This window comes from Cuculus canorus, chromosome 2 (genome assembly GCF_017976375.1).
Source record: "Cuculus canorus isolate bCucCan1 chromosome 2, bCucCan1.pri, whole genome shotgun sequence".
In the NCBI taxonomy this organism is placed as follows: domain Eukaryota; kingdom Metazoa; phylum Chordata; class Aves; order Cuculiformes; family Cuculidae; genus Cuculus; species Cuculus canorus.
This window is the reverse complement of record NC_071402.1, coordinates 54,525,703-54,541,626: the sequence shown is the minus strand read 5'-3', so window position 1 is coordinate 54,541,626 and position 15,924 is coordinate 54,525,703. Positions and strand designations below refer to the sequence as shown.

Below are 15,924 nucleotides of genomic sequence, written 5' to 3'. Positions count from 1 at the left end.
AGATTTACATACATGGTAGCCTGCTGGAAAAAGGAAACTTACTGTGACAGAGGTTGAAAGCCAATATATGCACCTTTTGGTAGTGTCCTTATGTTCTATCTGATCACACTGATACAGAAAAATTCCCACATGTAAATGATTTAGAAAGAAAAGTGACAACAAAAAAACCCCAAACCTGGCCATGGCTTACACACTATTTCCCAGACAGTTCTACATTCGCTATCTTGCCTAGTCCTTCATTAACATGGAAAAAAAAAGTTAGACTTTAATCACGAAGACTTCCTAAGAAGATTAAGGGCTAATTTTCACTGTTCATTTGACTTATATTTAAAGCTCTGTATTGTATTTATCTTCTTAATCTGAGCTGAGCTTTTATACACAAATACTGTTTAAAAACAACAGACTAAATACTACGTTATGACTCAGCTCTTTTATTTCCAAAGACCAGCTTTGCAGCAGTCTGCAGTTAAAAGTTCAGCGATATTGATATGGGATTGAAAATGATGCTGAGGTATGGAAAAGTCCTTCTGATCTGCTTCAGTGCTGGTCTGAAGGACATCTCTGCCCTGTTTTGGAAAAGGTGATTTTATAGATCATGCATGGTTATCTGTTATTAAGGGTCTTTTTACCCCTGTACATACGCATATATGTATACATACACATACACATACACATACACATACACATACACATACACATACACATACATACACATACACATATACATATACATATACATATACATATACATATACATATCTAGATGCAAAAGGACAAAAATGATTTTCTGTTTTAAAGATAGACAGACAGACAGACAGGTGGAGGGATGGATGCATCTTTATCCGTCTTTCTTTAGGAGGCTGTTTTCAAGTTATACATTTAATTATGTTATCTTCTGTGATTGTATCAGCTGTTTATAAGTGGTTACTCATTAGCTGATGTAGTTTTAGAAAGATTTAATGCCCAATGAGTTGCCTGATGTGTTTTATTTCTGGGTAGCAGCCATGGAGGTGCTGCCTCTAGGCAGCTAGAAATTAACTTTCTGCGTGTAAGGCATCATTTTCTGTTTAAATGATTGTTTCTAGCCTGTAATTACTGCGTCTGCACTGCAATATACACCAACTCTAATCAGTTCATCTGCCAGCATTGTCTGCTACCCTAACAAAATACTAAAATCATTGCAGGCCTGACCTAATAGATGTCAAGTTTAAAAATGTCTCACTGCTTCTTCAGATTGGCTATTCTCTGCTGTAAGACCAATAGAGGCTTCAGAAAAGTGTGTGTAGATTTTTAAACTAGACTTTACTGTGTGACCTGCCTCTCACAGAAAGAAATATTTCAACATATCCAACGCTTTCTGGTATGTAGGTCATGGTAAATTTAGTTAACTTGCTAAGTAGCTCAAATGATAATTTAATTTTGATGTAGGGTGGTGCGCTTTCTTTCCATTCAGGTCAGAAGTGGCCTCAGGTAACACTGGGCTAGTTCCTTGTTTTGCTCTCCATCCTGGCTCCATTTGGTTTTTGGAGTTGCCTCTGCCTAACCTGAAGAACCAGCACTGGAGGGATCTTCTGCGTTGGCATTGGGGTGATTTCAGGGTAACTCACTCCAGCGGGAGAAACCAGAAGCCCTGGTAGTGGGACTGGCTGAATAAACCATTTGCGATCTGAAAGCTGGTGCTGGCTGAACAGTGCTTGTGGGACAGGGTAGACAGTGAATGGAGGTCCTCCTGGTTCTTTGGGAGGCGTTGATGTGAATCAGTAGGGCTGCTCATCACCTAACCCATACCTACCTACCAGGAGCTCAGGAAGCATTCTTTGAAGCAGGGAAATGGATCTTCTTTAGCATCTACTAAATTATTTAGCTCTGTGCTAGGAGGTTGTGATAACTACTTGCTGAGCAAAAGTAACCCACATACATGAGGAAGTTTTATACTATAGTGCTGCAGTTTCTGAATTAATACTTTTGCTTCTGTTCTTGATATGACAAGGGATATAACTCGGGGAATGGTGTCCCACCATTCCTCCTCCATTGGATGTCACTGCATTCTTTGGGACATCATCTCCTGGCAGGTCAGCTATTCTGCTGAAACATTGAGGTCTTGTTGGACAAACAAACACATGTTTCCATGCAGACTGATTTTGAGAGATACTGTCAGTGCGACAGACAGCCAAGGTCAGTAACATGGTGTGGCCTCCCACGCAATAGCACAATTCAAGCTTTGCTGCAGTCAAGCCACAGGTCCAAGGCTGCTCCTCAGAAAATCAGAATCAGGCCCATTATTTACCAAACACAGTTCAGGGTGCTGGTTTTCAGGGACTAATTCTGTTCTTCCCTACTTCTTATTGCTGTTTCCTCCCAGCTATTTCACGGTCCTACTACTTCATAAAAAATGCATTTAATATGCTTATTTTAGTACTACTACACATAAATTCCTGTTTGTAAAATATTTAAGACTCTTGTATAATATATTTAACTTGCATTTCATGTGCATGTAGTGAAGCTGTGGTGTTGTCAGAGGCATCACAGACTGAGGGGAACACAGATTTGTGAAGCCAGGGCTTAGATTTTTACCTAACATGTGATTTCCATGACAAATCATGGTGCCATTGTACTAAGAAAATACCCTCTCAGAAGTCTTTGGTTTTGTCATGGAAATAGCTGTCACAAAATCATGGCCTTTATTGTTCTTCCTCTCATTCATATATGCAAAGTGGATTTTTTTTCTGTCCTGCCAATGCAGTGCGTAGAAAATCAAGCAAGGAACAACACAATACATGTCTTCTCTCAGACAACATCAGGAATCAAAGCCATATTTTAAAGGCAAACCTGCTGAAGCCATAGTCAGAGGCATGTGATAAAAGTTCTCAAAGCATCTAAGTTACTCGCGTCTCTTCCTTGGACAGAAAATCAATGAGATTTATTCTTAATTGCCTAAGCACTTAGCATCGCAATCCTTAGTAGCTAAAACATACAGACTGCTCCTCTCATGTAAAGTGGCAGCTTTTTCAACCCCCCAAAACTGTGCCTTGTTGCCTGTTACTCCAGGACTTACTATTTTGAAGCCACTTTGGTTCCAACCAACTCAGTGAGAAAGAGGTGTCAGCTTTTCAATGCCTTTAGGATGAGCCTGTCCACTTGCACTCAGCTCTACCTCCTTCAGTCTAATCCAGAGGGATCACAGCAAAGGAGAGGAGCAGGAGGAGGATGAGGAGAGTACCTGGGTCCATGATATTTTTCTGTGTAAACCTATTCTGAAGTTTTACTGCAGGGATTAAAAATCCAGCTAAGGTATAAAAATAATAATCTAGGGACTTAACAGGGCAAACCAACATTTTCTTTTGTTGGCGTTTAATAATATTCACATTGCATACCGTAGCAGCACTCTTCCATTTTAGTACAGTATTTGCTTACACTGTTCAGCCAGGCTTGTTGCCACCAAGAGACATATAAAACTCAGTATTGAAACCATCTTCTTTCTTCTTGTCATGCAGATATCCATCTACCTGTAGCTGCCAAATACATTGGAATTTACTAATTCTTTTTTTTTTTTTTAATGACCTTCTCTCCTCTAATCTTACTCCACCACGGTGGGCAAGACTATCCCAGGCATGTGGGTGCCTTCTCCCAAGCAGGGGAGCGTTTCTACCACCAGTCTGTCATCCTCCTGCAGCCCTAATCTGATGGCTTCCAAAGCGGGGACTTCACTGCCAAGCCAAGGACTTCTGAGGAGCTGCTTTGGGTCTGTGCAGGCCTAGCCCCACCGTGGCCTCCAAGCAATCCATAGGCAACACTTCAGGCCAGCTCCAGGACAAGAGGGTGCATGAACTTTGCTAAGCAGCAGGATGAGCCCACTCTCACCTGCAAAATCCTGCCCAGACCATCAAGTGCTCTCAGGATTTCTCACATTTTTTTTCCAAGGTTGCCAAAGTTGGCCTCCAGAATGTGTTTGTATGCCAAAAAAAGAAAAGAACAAATAATGAGAGGAGAATTTATAAATTTGCTTTGCTAGGGGAAAAAAATTGTGTTTTTCAGCAAAAGATGCTAGTTTTTTATTCCGGAGACATCTACAGCAGGACAATAATCTCTTTCACCCAAACCCGAAGGCCAAATGTTTCATACTCCTGCAAAACGGATAAGAAGATGATAAACATGGAAGGGAAGCAGACTTTGCTTAAAGCCCTTAAGCCTCTCCAGAAACAAGCCTGGGCTATGTGGAGACTGAAAACATTAACTGTCATTTTGCATGAAAATTAGACGTACTCAGCAGCTTAATAATACTCTAGCAGGTTACGGTGATTTACATAGAAGGAAGTGAAAACAGGGGAACAAAGCAAGCAAGAGATGTGGTACCTCCAAAGAGAAAATCGAGGAGCTTGATGGCTCTACGCACTCAAAGAAGGAGGGAAGAGGGGAAGATGCATGCCTTGAAGTACTCTATGTGCTTCTATCTCATAGTACTCTATGGAGATTTTCTCTGCACAGAGGGTGCATGAGGGGAAGGGGATGGTGTGGAAGGGTGGTCCAAGACTGGTCCTTTCCCAGGCACGAAGGTACAACACAGATGTGGTGTCACCATGTTGTCCTGTTTCGGGTCTTTATTTGTGGACTTCGGTAGGTGAGTTAAGAGGCCGTACATCATTGCCAGTGGCGTGTATCCCTGTCTGCCTGCTTGCTGTATAAAAGGGGAGGGCAGCAAGTTGGGGACTGACTGACTGTGGGGAATCGTGAAGGAAGTGGGAGAAAGGGGTGACTTTTCCCACTTGTGGTGCCCACACAGACATTGCCACAAACACATTGGAATGCTGCAGTCCCCTTCCCCCAGCAAAAAAAAGCTGGCTGGACTGAAAGGGATGCTGTGGATTGCAGTCCTGCTCCTGATCCCCACTGTGTTGCAGGACCAGGTGATATCCCAAGGCCATTCTTTCAGGCACCAGAAACCTCTGAGTGAAACCCAGCTATCTATTTCAGCCTTGTCAGGCGAAGCTGTGACAGATGTATTCACATCCCCTTACACTAATTTGTGTGGCAATCTGTGAGGCTTCTCCTGCCCTGATTATTCATGAGGCAATAATTCAGATACCCCACAGACACCAAGTGAGCTGCAGATCTTCTAAAAATGCTTTTCATTTTATCTTTGAAGCTTTTAAAATAACCTTAGATGGACAACAGACTTGGGACTTATTTTTTTATTTATTTAAATAATTATGGAACTTGCTGTAATAATTTGGGGGGGGGGGGAACCCCCCACCTCACCAGCAGGAACATTGGAAGACAAAAGCCCTGGTGTTTCCAAAGAGCCAGTAGAAACGTGATATTTCTCAATGTCATTATATTTGCTAATTAGACTAGAAAGGTACTTATGTTTAATTAATGTGATTCTTTTTAAGATCGTCCACAGAATTTCTGTTTGCGCTCAACCTTCTCCTTCTTACTATTGCTTCCTCTCTTGCCTTTGTTTCAGTGATCCCTGCTGTTTCACAAGCACTCTACCTGTCAAGCCACAGGCAGCTGCTTATCCTCATAGACCTTCCTATTTAAGGATGGCCAGCAGCTAATTCTGCAGGCTGGTGTATGTATGTAACGTATCCTACATTTGAAAGGCAAATATAATTTCCTGCTATCAAAGCTACAAATCAGTCACCTGAATATTATTCTGCATCATTAATAAAAAATTTAAAGCTGTCACAAGCAACAGAACAGCATTTTTACTTGCTGGCAGTCAATTGTTTGTTTATTCGCAACTTCAATTTCATCCTGGAGAAAGAGCTTTTACAAAAGAAGCAAACCACCCCCCACCCGTCCCCATCCTTTCAAACTTCTGGCAATTTAAGATTTTAAAAACAAACTGTTATCTTCTTTCAAAGCTTTCAGTTGAGGCTTAAATCTTCAATAACCACTGTGACTCTTCTTTGACCTTGTGAACACTGCTTGTACACGCTCCACCTTCCACTCACAAACTGAAATTATTGCAACAATTCAGCAAAGCGTTGGAGCAAGAAGATTTTTCAGGCACTGGATTAATAAGTAGGGCAGCCTCCATGCACAATTTTAAGCAGACTAGGGAGGGTTAACTTAGTGTTCACAAAAGATGCCAGCAGCGAGGCTTTGAAACAACTGGGAATCAGCACCTAGTATTATTGCTGCTCAGAAACAGCACTTGCTTTGGATGCTGCAGCAGTACTTACTACAGTCAATAGTACAATAGTACAGTCACTGCCTATTTCAGTAAGTGACAGTTTTCATAATGATAACTCATAAGTGGACATTTTGAGGCTAGACTAATAGCCACGTCCTAACAGATGTGGGAGAAATCACCCCTCAGCTGGCTGGTATTCGGGAGCTGACCCAACAGCTAGGGAGCTCTCATCCAATAGCTGAATTAAACTTCCTAGAAAGCCTGCTGTGACATAGTACAACAAGATGCAAGGGGCTTATTGCTCAGCAGAGTGAATAAGGAAGGCTTCTAGGGATCCCAGATGGTGCTCTTCAACAAACGAGCCTCAGAAAGTCTCGGCAAAGGAGATACGAGAGGTATGAGCCAGTTCAACGATGGAATAACTGGTCAGAGCAGTTCAGGGGCTCCCAGAGAAAGCATGTGGCCAAACAGATGGTTCCAGGCAAAGTAACTCAAGAAGCTTCCACCTCTTGGAAGAGCCCAAATTCTCAACTACTTTACTTCTCAATATTAGACATTGATTTTACAAAAGCCCTGTTTTTATGGGTCTCTGTGTGTAACACAGATGAGACATAAACTTGCATTAACATGGGATATGTCATATTTTTGATATTATGCTTAGATGGCTGGTTTTCAGCCCCATGAACAACTGTGAGCAGCAAGTCATACAGCTTCAGAGGAACTAAGAAGATGGGTCCCACTATCTAGATGAACAGCTGTTTCAGAGAGTCCAATGCAGGAATTTAGAAACCTTCCCATGTCCCGATACAGTGCTCACAAGAGTTTTTGAAGCACAGCATAATATTTGGTTTTACCATGATTTACTTCATATAACGAAGCATTATTCTTCCCTCATGAATAAAGGAGGAGTTTGAGTACCTTCCCCCGACTCCAGTTAAATAAACCTGGGAAATACCATAAAAAAACCAAACAAACCATCACGAAGCACTCAAGCAGCTTGTAAATACTGAGGGTTTTATTTCCACTTCACATGGTCTCCAACAGACTCTTAAACAAGACCAGTTACAATTTAGTATGCCCAGAGATCTCCATGGTTTTCCCAAAATGAAGGAGGTTCTCAGTAAACGCTGAGTACATAGCCAGTTGAACTGCTAACAATAATTTAAAAACTCTTTTTGTATAGTCAATGCAAGAATACCAACAGTAAAAGTACAGTACAGGTAAATTCACAACATTATTACAGTGAAACAGATTGACTCACATTTATGTGATGGTAGAAGTACAGTAGCAGTATGTACATGCACTAAAGTGCGAGGACCCAGAGGCATGCAAGTCAAGTATTGTAGGTGTATTTTACAGCTAACTCCATAAGACTTTCTGAGGCATTCTTATTTTTTACACTTTTTCTTGTGTTTACCTGTATTCCCCTCCATCTCAATTAATACAAGTCTAGCGAACTAGCTTAATGGCTTTCTTCACTACTTAAAAGGTATCGCTTCAAAAACTTGAAGCATCTTTAAGAACCTTAATTTTAAAAAACAATAACACTGACATTAAAATAGAATAAAATTAAGACCCTAGTTTTACATGAAAAAAAACCAAAACACAACCCAAAAAACCCCAAACAAAAACTGAAAACGTAACAGTGCAAATATAAACCAAAAGGCAGTCAGTATTTGGAGAGAGCGTGAGCACATATTCAAATTCCCTTAAAACTTAATTTACATTTTATTTCAAATCTTACTTTGTAACATTTTTACCCTTTTTTTTTTTTGTTAATATACTGTATGTAGAAAAGATGGAGACAAAAATAGTTTTCTCAGCTATGAAAAAAATTAAGTTATTACAGGCACATTAACTGTTTCATTCTAGAAACACCTCAGTTTCCAAGGTCAGACATTCAGCAGCTGTGACTGAGAACATTCTTTGACCTCTCCAAGCAGACCACTCTCCTTCGTGGCAGAGATGGCTGGCAGGCGACCTGTTGGAGATGAGTCGCAGCTTCCCTGTTCCCGGGCGAAGTCAGACCGGCTCACCGTCCTGACTGGATGTCTCTGCCGGCAGCTCCTTGTTTCCACTCTCCTCTGAGGAATTCAGGTCTCCGGTGGACTGCGACTGTGAGGCAGTAGGGGAATGTGAAGCCCATCGTGATGGTGGGCGCTGTTTCGCTGGTCTCTCTGGCCGCGAGAAGCAGGGTTGGAGGGACGGGGCTAGTGCAGAACAAGGTAGTTCCTTGGCAGCCAAGAGAGCAAAACAGCAGTTAGTGATTTGCATTAGAGGCCGTGGGGATGCGCAAAGAATTAAAACAAAATAAATTTAAACTAAAGCTAAGCATCTGTCATGTTACGAGGCAAAAGCAAGCAGCAAAGTCTGTGTGTGGGCTCCAGGTATCTGCATGTATGTCTGTGATTTATGAAACAGGTATGGAGAGAATGAAAGAAAGAGGTCTGGGATGAGCTGGAGTAGCAGACAAACTTCCATTTGCTAATTCTCCTTGTGCTAGAAAGAGTTGGAAAGTACATTTGCATGAGAATTCAGGAAAAATCTACTGTTCATCACATCATTTTAAGTGCTGACCTATCATAAAAGGGCCAGGTTTGGCATTTTTAAGTGGGATGAAAACCACCCACCCACTCCTCTTGTTTGCTTCAGAGTTCAGACTGACGTGCAGCAGAGACTTCTTAGCGGCAGAACAATGACTATAGGACTAGTTATGATCTTCAGCTGGATTAAAGATGAGGTTTACCTACAGGTTTCGTCTTCTGGAACATCACTCCTTACTGCCAGATGCTGAAGCCTGATCTGCAGGATTCAGTGGTACTGTACGTTAAAGACACCATCCAGAGAAACCAAAAAACCCGGAAATTTTATTTCTCTACCAACTTCCCACTGTTCAGGCTTGGCAGCCTGCCTTTGAGTTTAGAAACAATCTGCAGCTGTGATTTTTCACCCTGGCAGTAAGTCGGTAATTGCTACTAATATTTATGGACTTTGCTCATAGCACAGCTAGGCTTCCTGCCTCGCTCAGGATGCTCCTTACATCAAGACGAGTGATCGTGTGAGCGAGTCCTGTAGTGCCAAAGCAAAACTTCTGAATTTCACTGCATACTTCGTAATTTAGAAAAGCAAATCAGAGTAGTTTGTCAACCTGCAGAAATGTGTACGCTGAGAAGCAGTCACTAGAGAGGACAGGAGAATTCAATAAAAAACAGCCTGAAAATCAGAATGCGAAGTGGTGGTAAATGAAGACAGGGAACGGAAACGAAGCAATGCGAAGGAAAAACTCTAGCACAGTAAGGTGCAGGGAAACAAAGGCAGCAATAGAACAGTATAGTAGGAAGCAAGGGAGAAGGAGAAATTTGACTAGGGATGGAGAATATTGGAGTAGGTAACATGATGTGATTGGCAGTGAACGGACAAGGTGATGTACCAGTGAACCTCTCCGTTGGAGTAGGAGGACCAAACATGAATGTTACATGACAGAAAGATCCATTTTGAAGACAACAGAGTTGGGGTGCGAGAAATAGAGCTTGCACAGGAGTGTGTTTTGGAGATAGTGTACTGTCAGACTTGGAGAAGCCTCTGCAGAGGGCGAACCTCAGTGCCTTTGGGCAATATGCTGCCAACAGGGTGATCTACAGTCACATAGCACCGTTCAGCACACTGTCCCTGGCACTTGCAGAGAGTAAGACCAGCGAGCCATTGCAGGGGCTGGCCAGGGGGCTATGGAGTGCAAGCCTGCACTGCTGCCTCTCTGCATTGTCGGCCCCCCACCCCATCTCTGCACCATAAACTTCACCACGACCCTCGCTGAAACAACAGTGAGGCTGAAATATAAATCAGTGCTAACAAGAAGATTGACTCTGTGTCCTTACTTCACCTTATCCCATTGTGCCTGGGGCAACATATGGTCTGTGAAAGCTGCCTCTAGACTCAGATTTGTTCAGAGAAAGCCATATGCGCAGCAACATTCACAGGCAGAGCAACATGGTGAATTGAGGCCATGAGATTTACGGGTTTTGTCTTAGCCTCTTTCTAAACAGTGGCTTAAAATGATATCTCTATAGCGCTGCTTTCTTCTGGCTGCTTTATCCTCCTCTGACAGCAGTAAATGAGAATCAGTATGGCGATAACAAAATTTATTTCCACTGCTGCCTCTCAGTTCAAAAGCCTCTCTCCAGCATGCCCGCAGATGTTGGTCAGCTTTTACCAAACAGCAGGGTTAAGCTCATCTTATCTCTGATGTACATGTGTCCAGCACAAAGTAAGGCTGTGCTTGCAATGGATGTTGCTCCAGGGCCAACAAGTGAGTGGCAGCGCACTCTTACAATGTGCTGGCTGCTGAGTCAGTCTGCCCTAATTGTACCATGGCTTCCTTGGTGTGCGCCAAGGAAATCTGCCCGCAACAACCATCCAGAATGGTTTGTGAAATCCTCTCCTTAATTACCACATGCAGCTCTCATAGCAAGAAATGTTTAAAAAATTAATACTCCATGGGTAATTTAGTTTGGTGGAGGGCTGGGCTGGAGAGGCAGCACTCCTTAGCCTGGATGCTGAAAATGGGAAAGGTGATTTCAGCTTTACTTTCTAGCTATTTCTTAAGCCAGGCTGTCAGCCACCATAGCTCTGCCTATATTAATGAATAAATAAACCAGTTTTCTGGCTCTGAGGGGGAGTGGACAGTCACTGCTCATGTCTGCACAGCTTCTTCCCTCCCTCCTCCACAGCAACCACTGGCCAAAACTGGGGTGGGAACAGCTTAATGAGCAAAGATAACTGTCAGCCATGGGCTGGTGCTGAGCCCTCTTCCCAGCCCTCTCCCCCTGCTGTTGTAGCCACGGCTGGAGGGAATGCACCTCAGAGCAGCCAGAAGCCCTGCAAAGTACTGTGTATTTGTCAAAAATTATAAATCTGAACTCCTTCCCACCATTTTTGCATACCTTTATGTTGGTCTAACATTTTGCTGTTCTCTTTAAAGTTTAATAACCACAAGCCCCAACAACACAGATTTTTACTTAAGTGTGACCTGTTTATAGGCTGTGCTGCCAAAGGTGGGCTCCTACCCCAAACGCTTCCCAACTGCCGCATATGAAGGACCCCACAGGGAGGCTGGGTGCATACTGATACCTCTGGAGCTTTGGCAATTTATTTCCCTTTGTCAACGCACACATTCAAAAATGGCTGCTTTCGGAAAGCTCTGGAAACAAGGTAGAAAGGACTTACAGCAGTGAGGCAGGCAGGGTTAGAGTCCCCAGGGGGCAGTTAATAAGACAGTTTGGTTCTGGACAGAACAGACAGAAAAGAAAGAGAAAGCAAGTAGGTTGGAAAGAATTGTTTTAATAAACTATTTTTTTAAAGTAGAGACTTCATGTCAGCAAGGAAGATGACTCCAGATGTTACTACCCATTCAGATCATGTTACCGCTGTTATCACAGGGAAACTAATAATAAAAAATAAAAGATAAGCCACTAGCAGAAAAATATTTAGAAAAGAAGGAAGCAAACAAACCAATCCTTTACAATCCTAGCACAGTCTCAGAAGCGAATATAGCATTAAACAAACCAAACACTTCTACTCAGCAAAGAAAGACATCTGTTATCATTTGACAACCTTGATTAGGGCTACAGAAAAAACGTTACTACTAAAGAGAAATAAAGCTGTATTTTTTTTCCTTCATTTGATTTCAAGAGGGAATTTCTGCTTGGTAAATCTTTAACAAGAAAAAGTGACCGATATTTTACGTTGTTTATGTTCCTACGTTGCTCATACTTGTTGCTCATGCTTGATAAAGCCTCACTCTTCTGCCTTGCGCCTGTTTAACAGTGACACTGGATGGGAGACTCAAACTAAAGAAAAAGTTCTTCATTTCTGACAACACCTTCCCTCCTTTTTAACATTCCCCTTCCCGTGCTAAACAGTTCAGCAACAAGTGTCCAGCACTGTTCTGCTCCCACAAGCGAAGGATGCCGCAGCTACTCTCTCCAAGTTCCCTGTGAATTGTCCTTTCACAGAGCTGATTCCAGTCCATGACTGTTGTGTAACATCTATCATTTACAGTCTTGCTAGTCACAGAAGAAAAATATTCATATCGCTCTTACTTTGTTAGTTAGGTAATGCTAATCTTCATTTTTAATAGTAATATTTATAAACTCCACTATATGCAAGTAAGATAGCGGTTTAATGAATTAGCAGAATAAAACACTACTAGGTTGTACTGGGTGGATATGAATTTGCTTTTAAGCAGCTCTGGACAAGTCAGAAAATACAAAGTTATTATTGCTATATATGCATATGCACCCACAGGTGCACAAACTTATATATGTAAATATATAAAAACATACATACGGGCTAGATTTCATATTTGCAGCAGGAATATAGCACCGAGTTAGCATGGGTTTAGGAAAAGTAGGTCCTGCTTAACTAACCTGATCTCCTTCTATGAGAAGATGACCTGCTTAATGGATGAGGCAAAGGCTATGGGTATTGTTTACCTGGACTTCAGTAAAAGCCTTTGACACTGTTCCCCAAGGCATTCTTCTAGAAAAACTGGCTGCTCGAGGTGTGGACAGGTACAGTCTTCACTGGGTTAAAACTGTCTGGATGGCCATGCCCAAAGAGTGGTGGCCGCCCATCACAAGTGGACTTCCAGGGCTCAGCACTGGGGCCAGTTCTGTTTACTACCTTTATCAATGATTTGGATGAAGGGATTGAATGTGCCCTTACCAAGTTTGCAGATGACACTAAGTTGGGTGGGAGTGTTGGTCTGCTTGAGGGTAGGAAGGCTCTATAGAGTGATTGGGACAGGCTGGATCAATGAGCTGAGGTCAACTGTATAAGGTTCAGTGAGGCTAAGTGCCAAGTCACAACCACCTCAAGCAATGCTACAAGCTTGGGGAAGAGTGGCTGGAAAGTTGCCTGGTGGAAAAGGACCTGGGGATATTGATCGGCAGTGGGCCGAGTATGAGCTAGCAGTGCGCCCAGGCAGACAAGAAGGCCAACAGCATCTTGGCTTGTATCAAAAATAGTGTGGCCAGCAGGAGTAGGGAAGTGATCATCCCTTTGTACTCACCTCAAATACTGTGTTCAGTTTTGGGCCTCTTACTACGGGAAAGACAGTGAAGTGCTGGAGCACATCCAAAGAAGGGCAAGGAAGATGAATGAGGAGCTGGAGCACAAGTCTTATAAGGAGTGGCTGAGGAGTCTGGGGCTGTTTAGTCTGGAGAAAAGGAGGTTGAGAGGAGACCTTATTGCTCTCTACAACTACCTGAAAGCACGTTCTAGTGAGGCGTGTGTTGGTCTCTTCTCCCAAGTAACAAGTAATAGGGAGAGAGGAAATGGCCTCAAGTTGCACCAGGGGAGGTGTAGATTGGCTATTAGGAAAAATTTCTTCACTGAAAGGGTTGTCAAACATTGGAACAGGCTGCCCAGGGAAGTGGTTGAGTCACCATCCTTGGACGTATTTAAAAGACATGCAGCTGTTTGCTTAGGGACATGGATTAGTGGTGGTAGTGTTAGGTTTATGATTGGACTTGATGATCTTAAAGGTCTTTTCCAACCTAAATGATTCTGTGATTCTGTGATTCTAATATAAGAGTAAATTATGTAACTAAACCACTCAGAAGCTCAACTTAAAGAAAAATCACCAACAGGTGCTCCACGCAAGTCTAAAAGTCATTAATATACCACACCATGACTGCAGAAACAAGAAGGCATTTGGTGATAAGAAGGTCACTTGTCCTTACCAGAAAACAACAAGTGAGGGGGAAGCAGAACATTGATCTATGAGAGGGTGGCAGGGGCAGTACTAACATGATGCTGTCCCAAGCACAGCCCGCTTCTTCCAATACCATCATTCACTGTACTGCTGCATCTGGCTTGGTAGAAAATGTGCTAATTGCAATTTGTGTGGTCAATATAATCCATAAATAATCCAAAGCGTCTGCAGAGTCTAAACTTATTCCAAATTTTGTTTTCAGCAGCAAATCTATACTCCATTAAGCACAATTGTAGAGCATCACCTCACCTAGGAAAAGCTAAGCTCATTATGTGAACACCCATCACGTTCCTTTTAAATGTATATTCCCAAGAAATGACAAAACCATCCAAAGATCATAATCTCAGCATCCAGACAACAGCCATAACAATCAAGCGAGAGTTGCAAGGAAAAACAAGTCTTAGCTCCAAGGCTTAGAACTCAAAAAATTGGGCAAAAGATATTGAGAAATCAGAAAAAAAAAGGAGCAATTTTCTGCCAGGTTGATGGTCAATGAGATTTTACCAAATAGCATTGTCACAAATCTCTCCATGCACCAAACCCAGGTACTGACATTAGTTGTATTTTGCCAACTGCAATTACTGATGATGTGGTAAGACATCTGTTTTTTTTATACATGAAATCTGCTGAGACATTTAAAAGATGCAGGAAGAAATCAAGAGTTTCCAGGGATGCCTTGAAGGCAACGCTGAATTAACCTGTAAGAGTACAACACACTTTCTAATAAGAACCAGTACTGCATTCCCAGTATTTCAAACTAAGGATAAAATACAGAAAGATAGCTAGGAAGAGTTAAATAAATGACACTGCTTTCCACTTTTATTCACTCTGATGTTTGTGGACAAAGCCTGCTTTCATTCACTGTTATTTCCTATGTGCATGTTTGGGGTTTTTTTTTATGTACAAACTTCCTTATTTAAACTGCATTTGGGGAATGTATCCTCAGTTTTGGACGCTCTGTTAGGGGAAAAAAGACCATATCCTCTGAATGGTACCTACAAAAGAGGAACTGATTGCCCCTTGAGAATCACCTGCTAGCGCAAGGCAAAGTGCAGACCAAAAGTCTCAGTGCTCAGGTCCCTGCAAATCCGAAAAGCTAAATGTTGACTTAGAAAACAGGGCATGAATGTTTTGAGGCTGTCTGAGGCAGGAGTGAGAGGACTGAATCCAGCGAAGCTGAGGTGAAATGTCTGCATCAAGGAGGAGCTGCTGCCCTGCGTCTGGGGTCCAAAACACCTTGACAGTACAGGGACAGCATGGGGCAGGGAGGATGAGGGACTCCTGCCCGTGCCTTGGGAGCGTTAATTGACCAGCAGGGTACATGCCGTTTCAGTGCTGTACCAGAAAGACAACACATGCTGGTAAAAGTTCGGTATAATTCAGCTTCTTCAGGCCTCCTCAGGAAACACTTGTGCACAAAGGTTCCCCAGAAACGGGAGGTTTAGACACAGATAACGGAAAGAGCTTTTATCCATCGCTGCACTCTCTATTTTGTTGACTGCTGTAGCTTGTTACTGGACCTGAGAATCTGATCCCAAGACTTGGACATGCTTCCTGGGACAGATGATGACTGTTATACTGCTGACAGCAAAATATCAATATAGAGTTATTAAACAATAAGTATGTATGTGCCTAGACCAGTTGATTATCTTTTTCTTTTCTTATTCTTGTGATGCAGCAACAGTTGGTAACAAGTGTCATGTCATTTAATCGTACTCATAGACCTGAGCAAAACTTAATCAGATATATCCAGAAAAAGTATGCTAAAGGCCCTGAAGTTTTGGTTCAGGGTATCATAGAGACTATTTTTCACACAAGCTTATGAACGCCCATTCTTGTGTAGAAGAGTCTACCTTTCAATCCAGCATAAAAGAGAAACTTACTCAAACCTAGAGTCCCTAAAGCTTCTGTAATGTGTACTCTTGTGTGACAGAAGAACCTTATCCCAGTCATTCAGCAGAGAACCATCTTTATCTCCTAAAGGCATCTTTATCCTGTAAAGATCCTGTAA

General features: G+C 42.3%; 1 protein-coding gene across 9 annotated transcripts in view; it reads right to left on the bottom strand.

Moving 5' to 3' along the window:
- Positions 1-7,128: 7,128 nt before the first annotated feature.
- Positions 7,129-15,924, bottom strand: part of MTCL1 (microtubule crosslinking factor 1) — a 112,534-nt gene continuing 103,738 nt past the window's right edge. For 5 of the 9 annotated variants that reach the window (XM_054057217.1, XM_054057221.1, XM_054057218.1 and 2 more), the window contains one exon: positions 7,129-8,371. In XM_054057217.1, the coding sequence (XP_053913192.1) occupies positions 8,162-8,371 (210 nt within the window). In that variant the 3' untranslated portion in view covers positions 7,129-8,161. Of the gene's footprint in view, positions 8,372-11,362; positions 11,421-15,924 lie in introns of all 9 variants that reach the window. The other 4 variants (XM_054057222.1, XM_054057225.1, XM_054057226.1 and 1 more) reach the window with 2 other exon arrangements.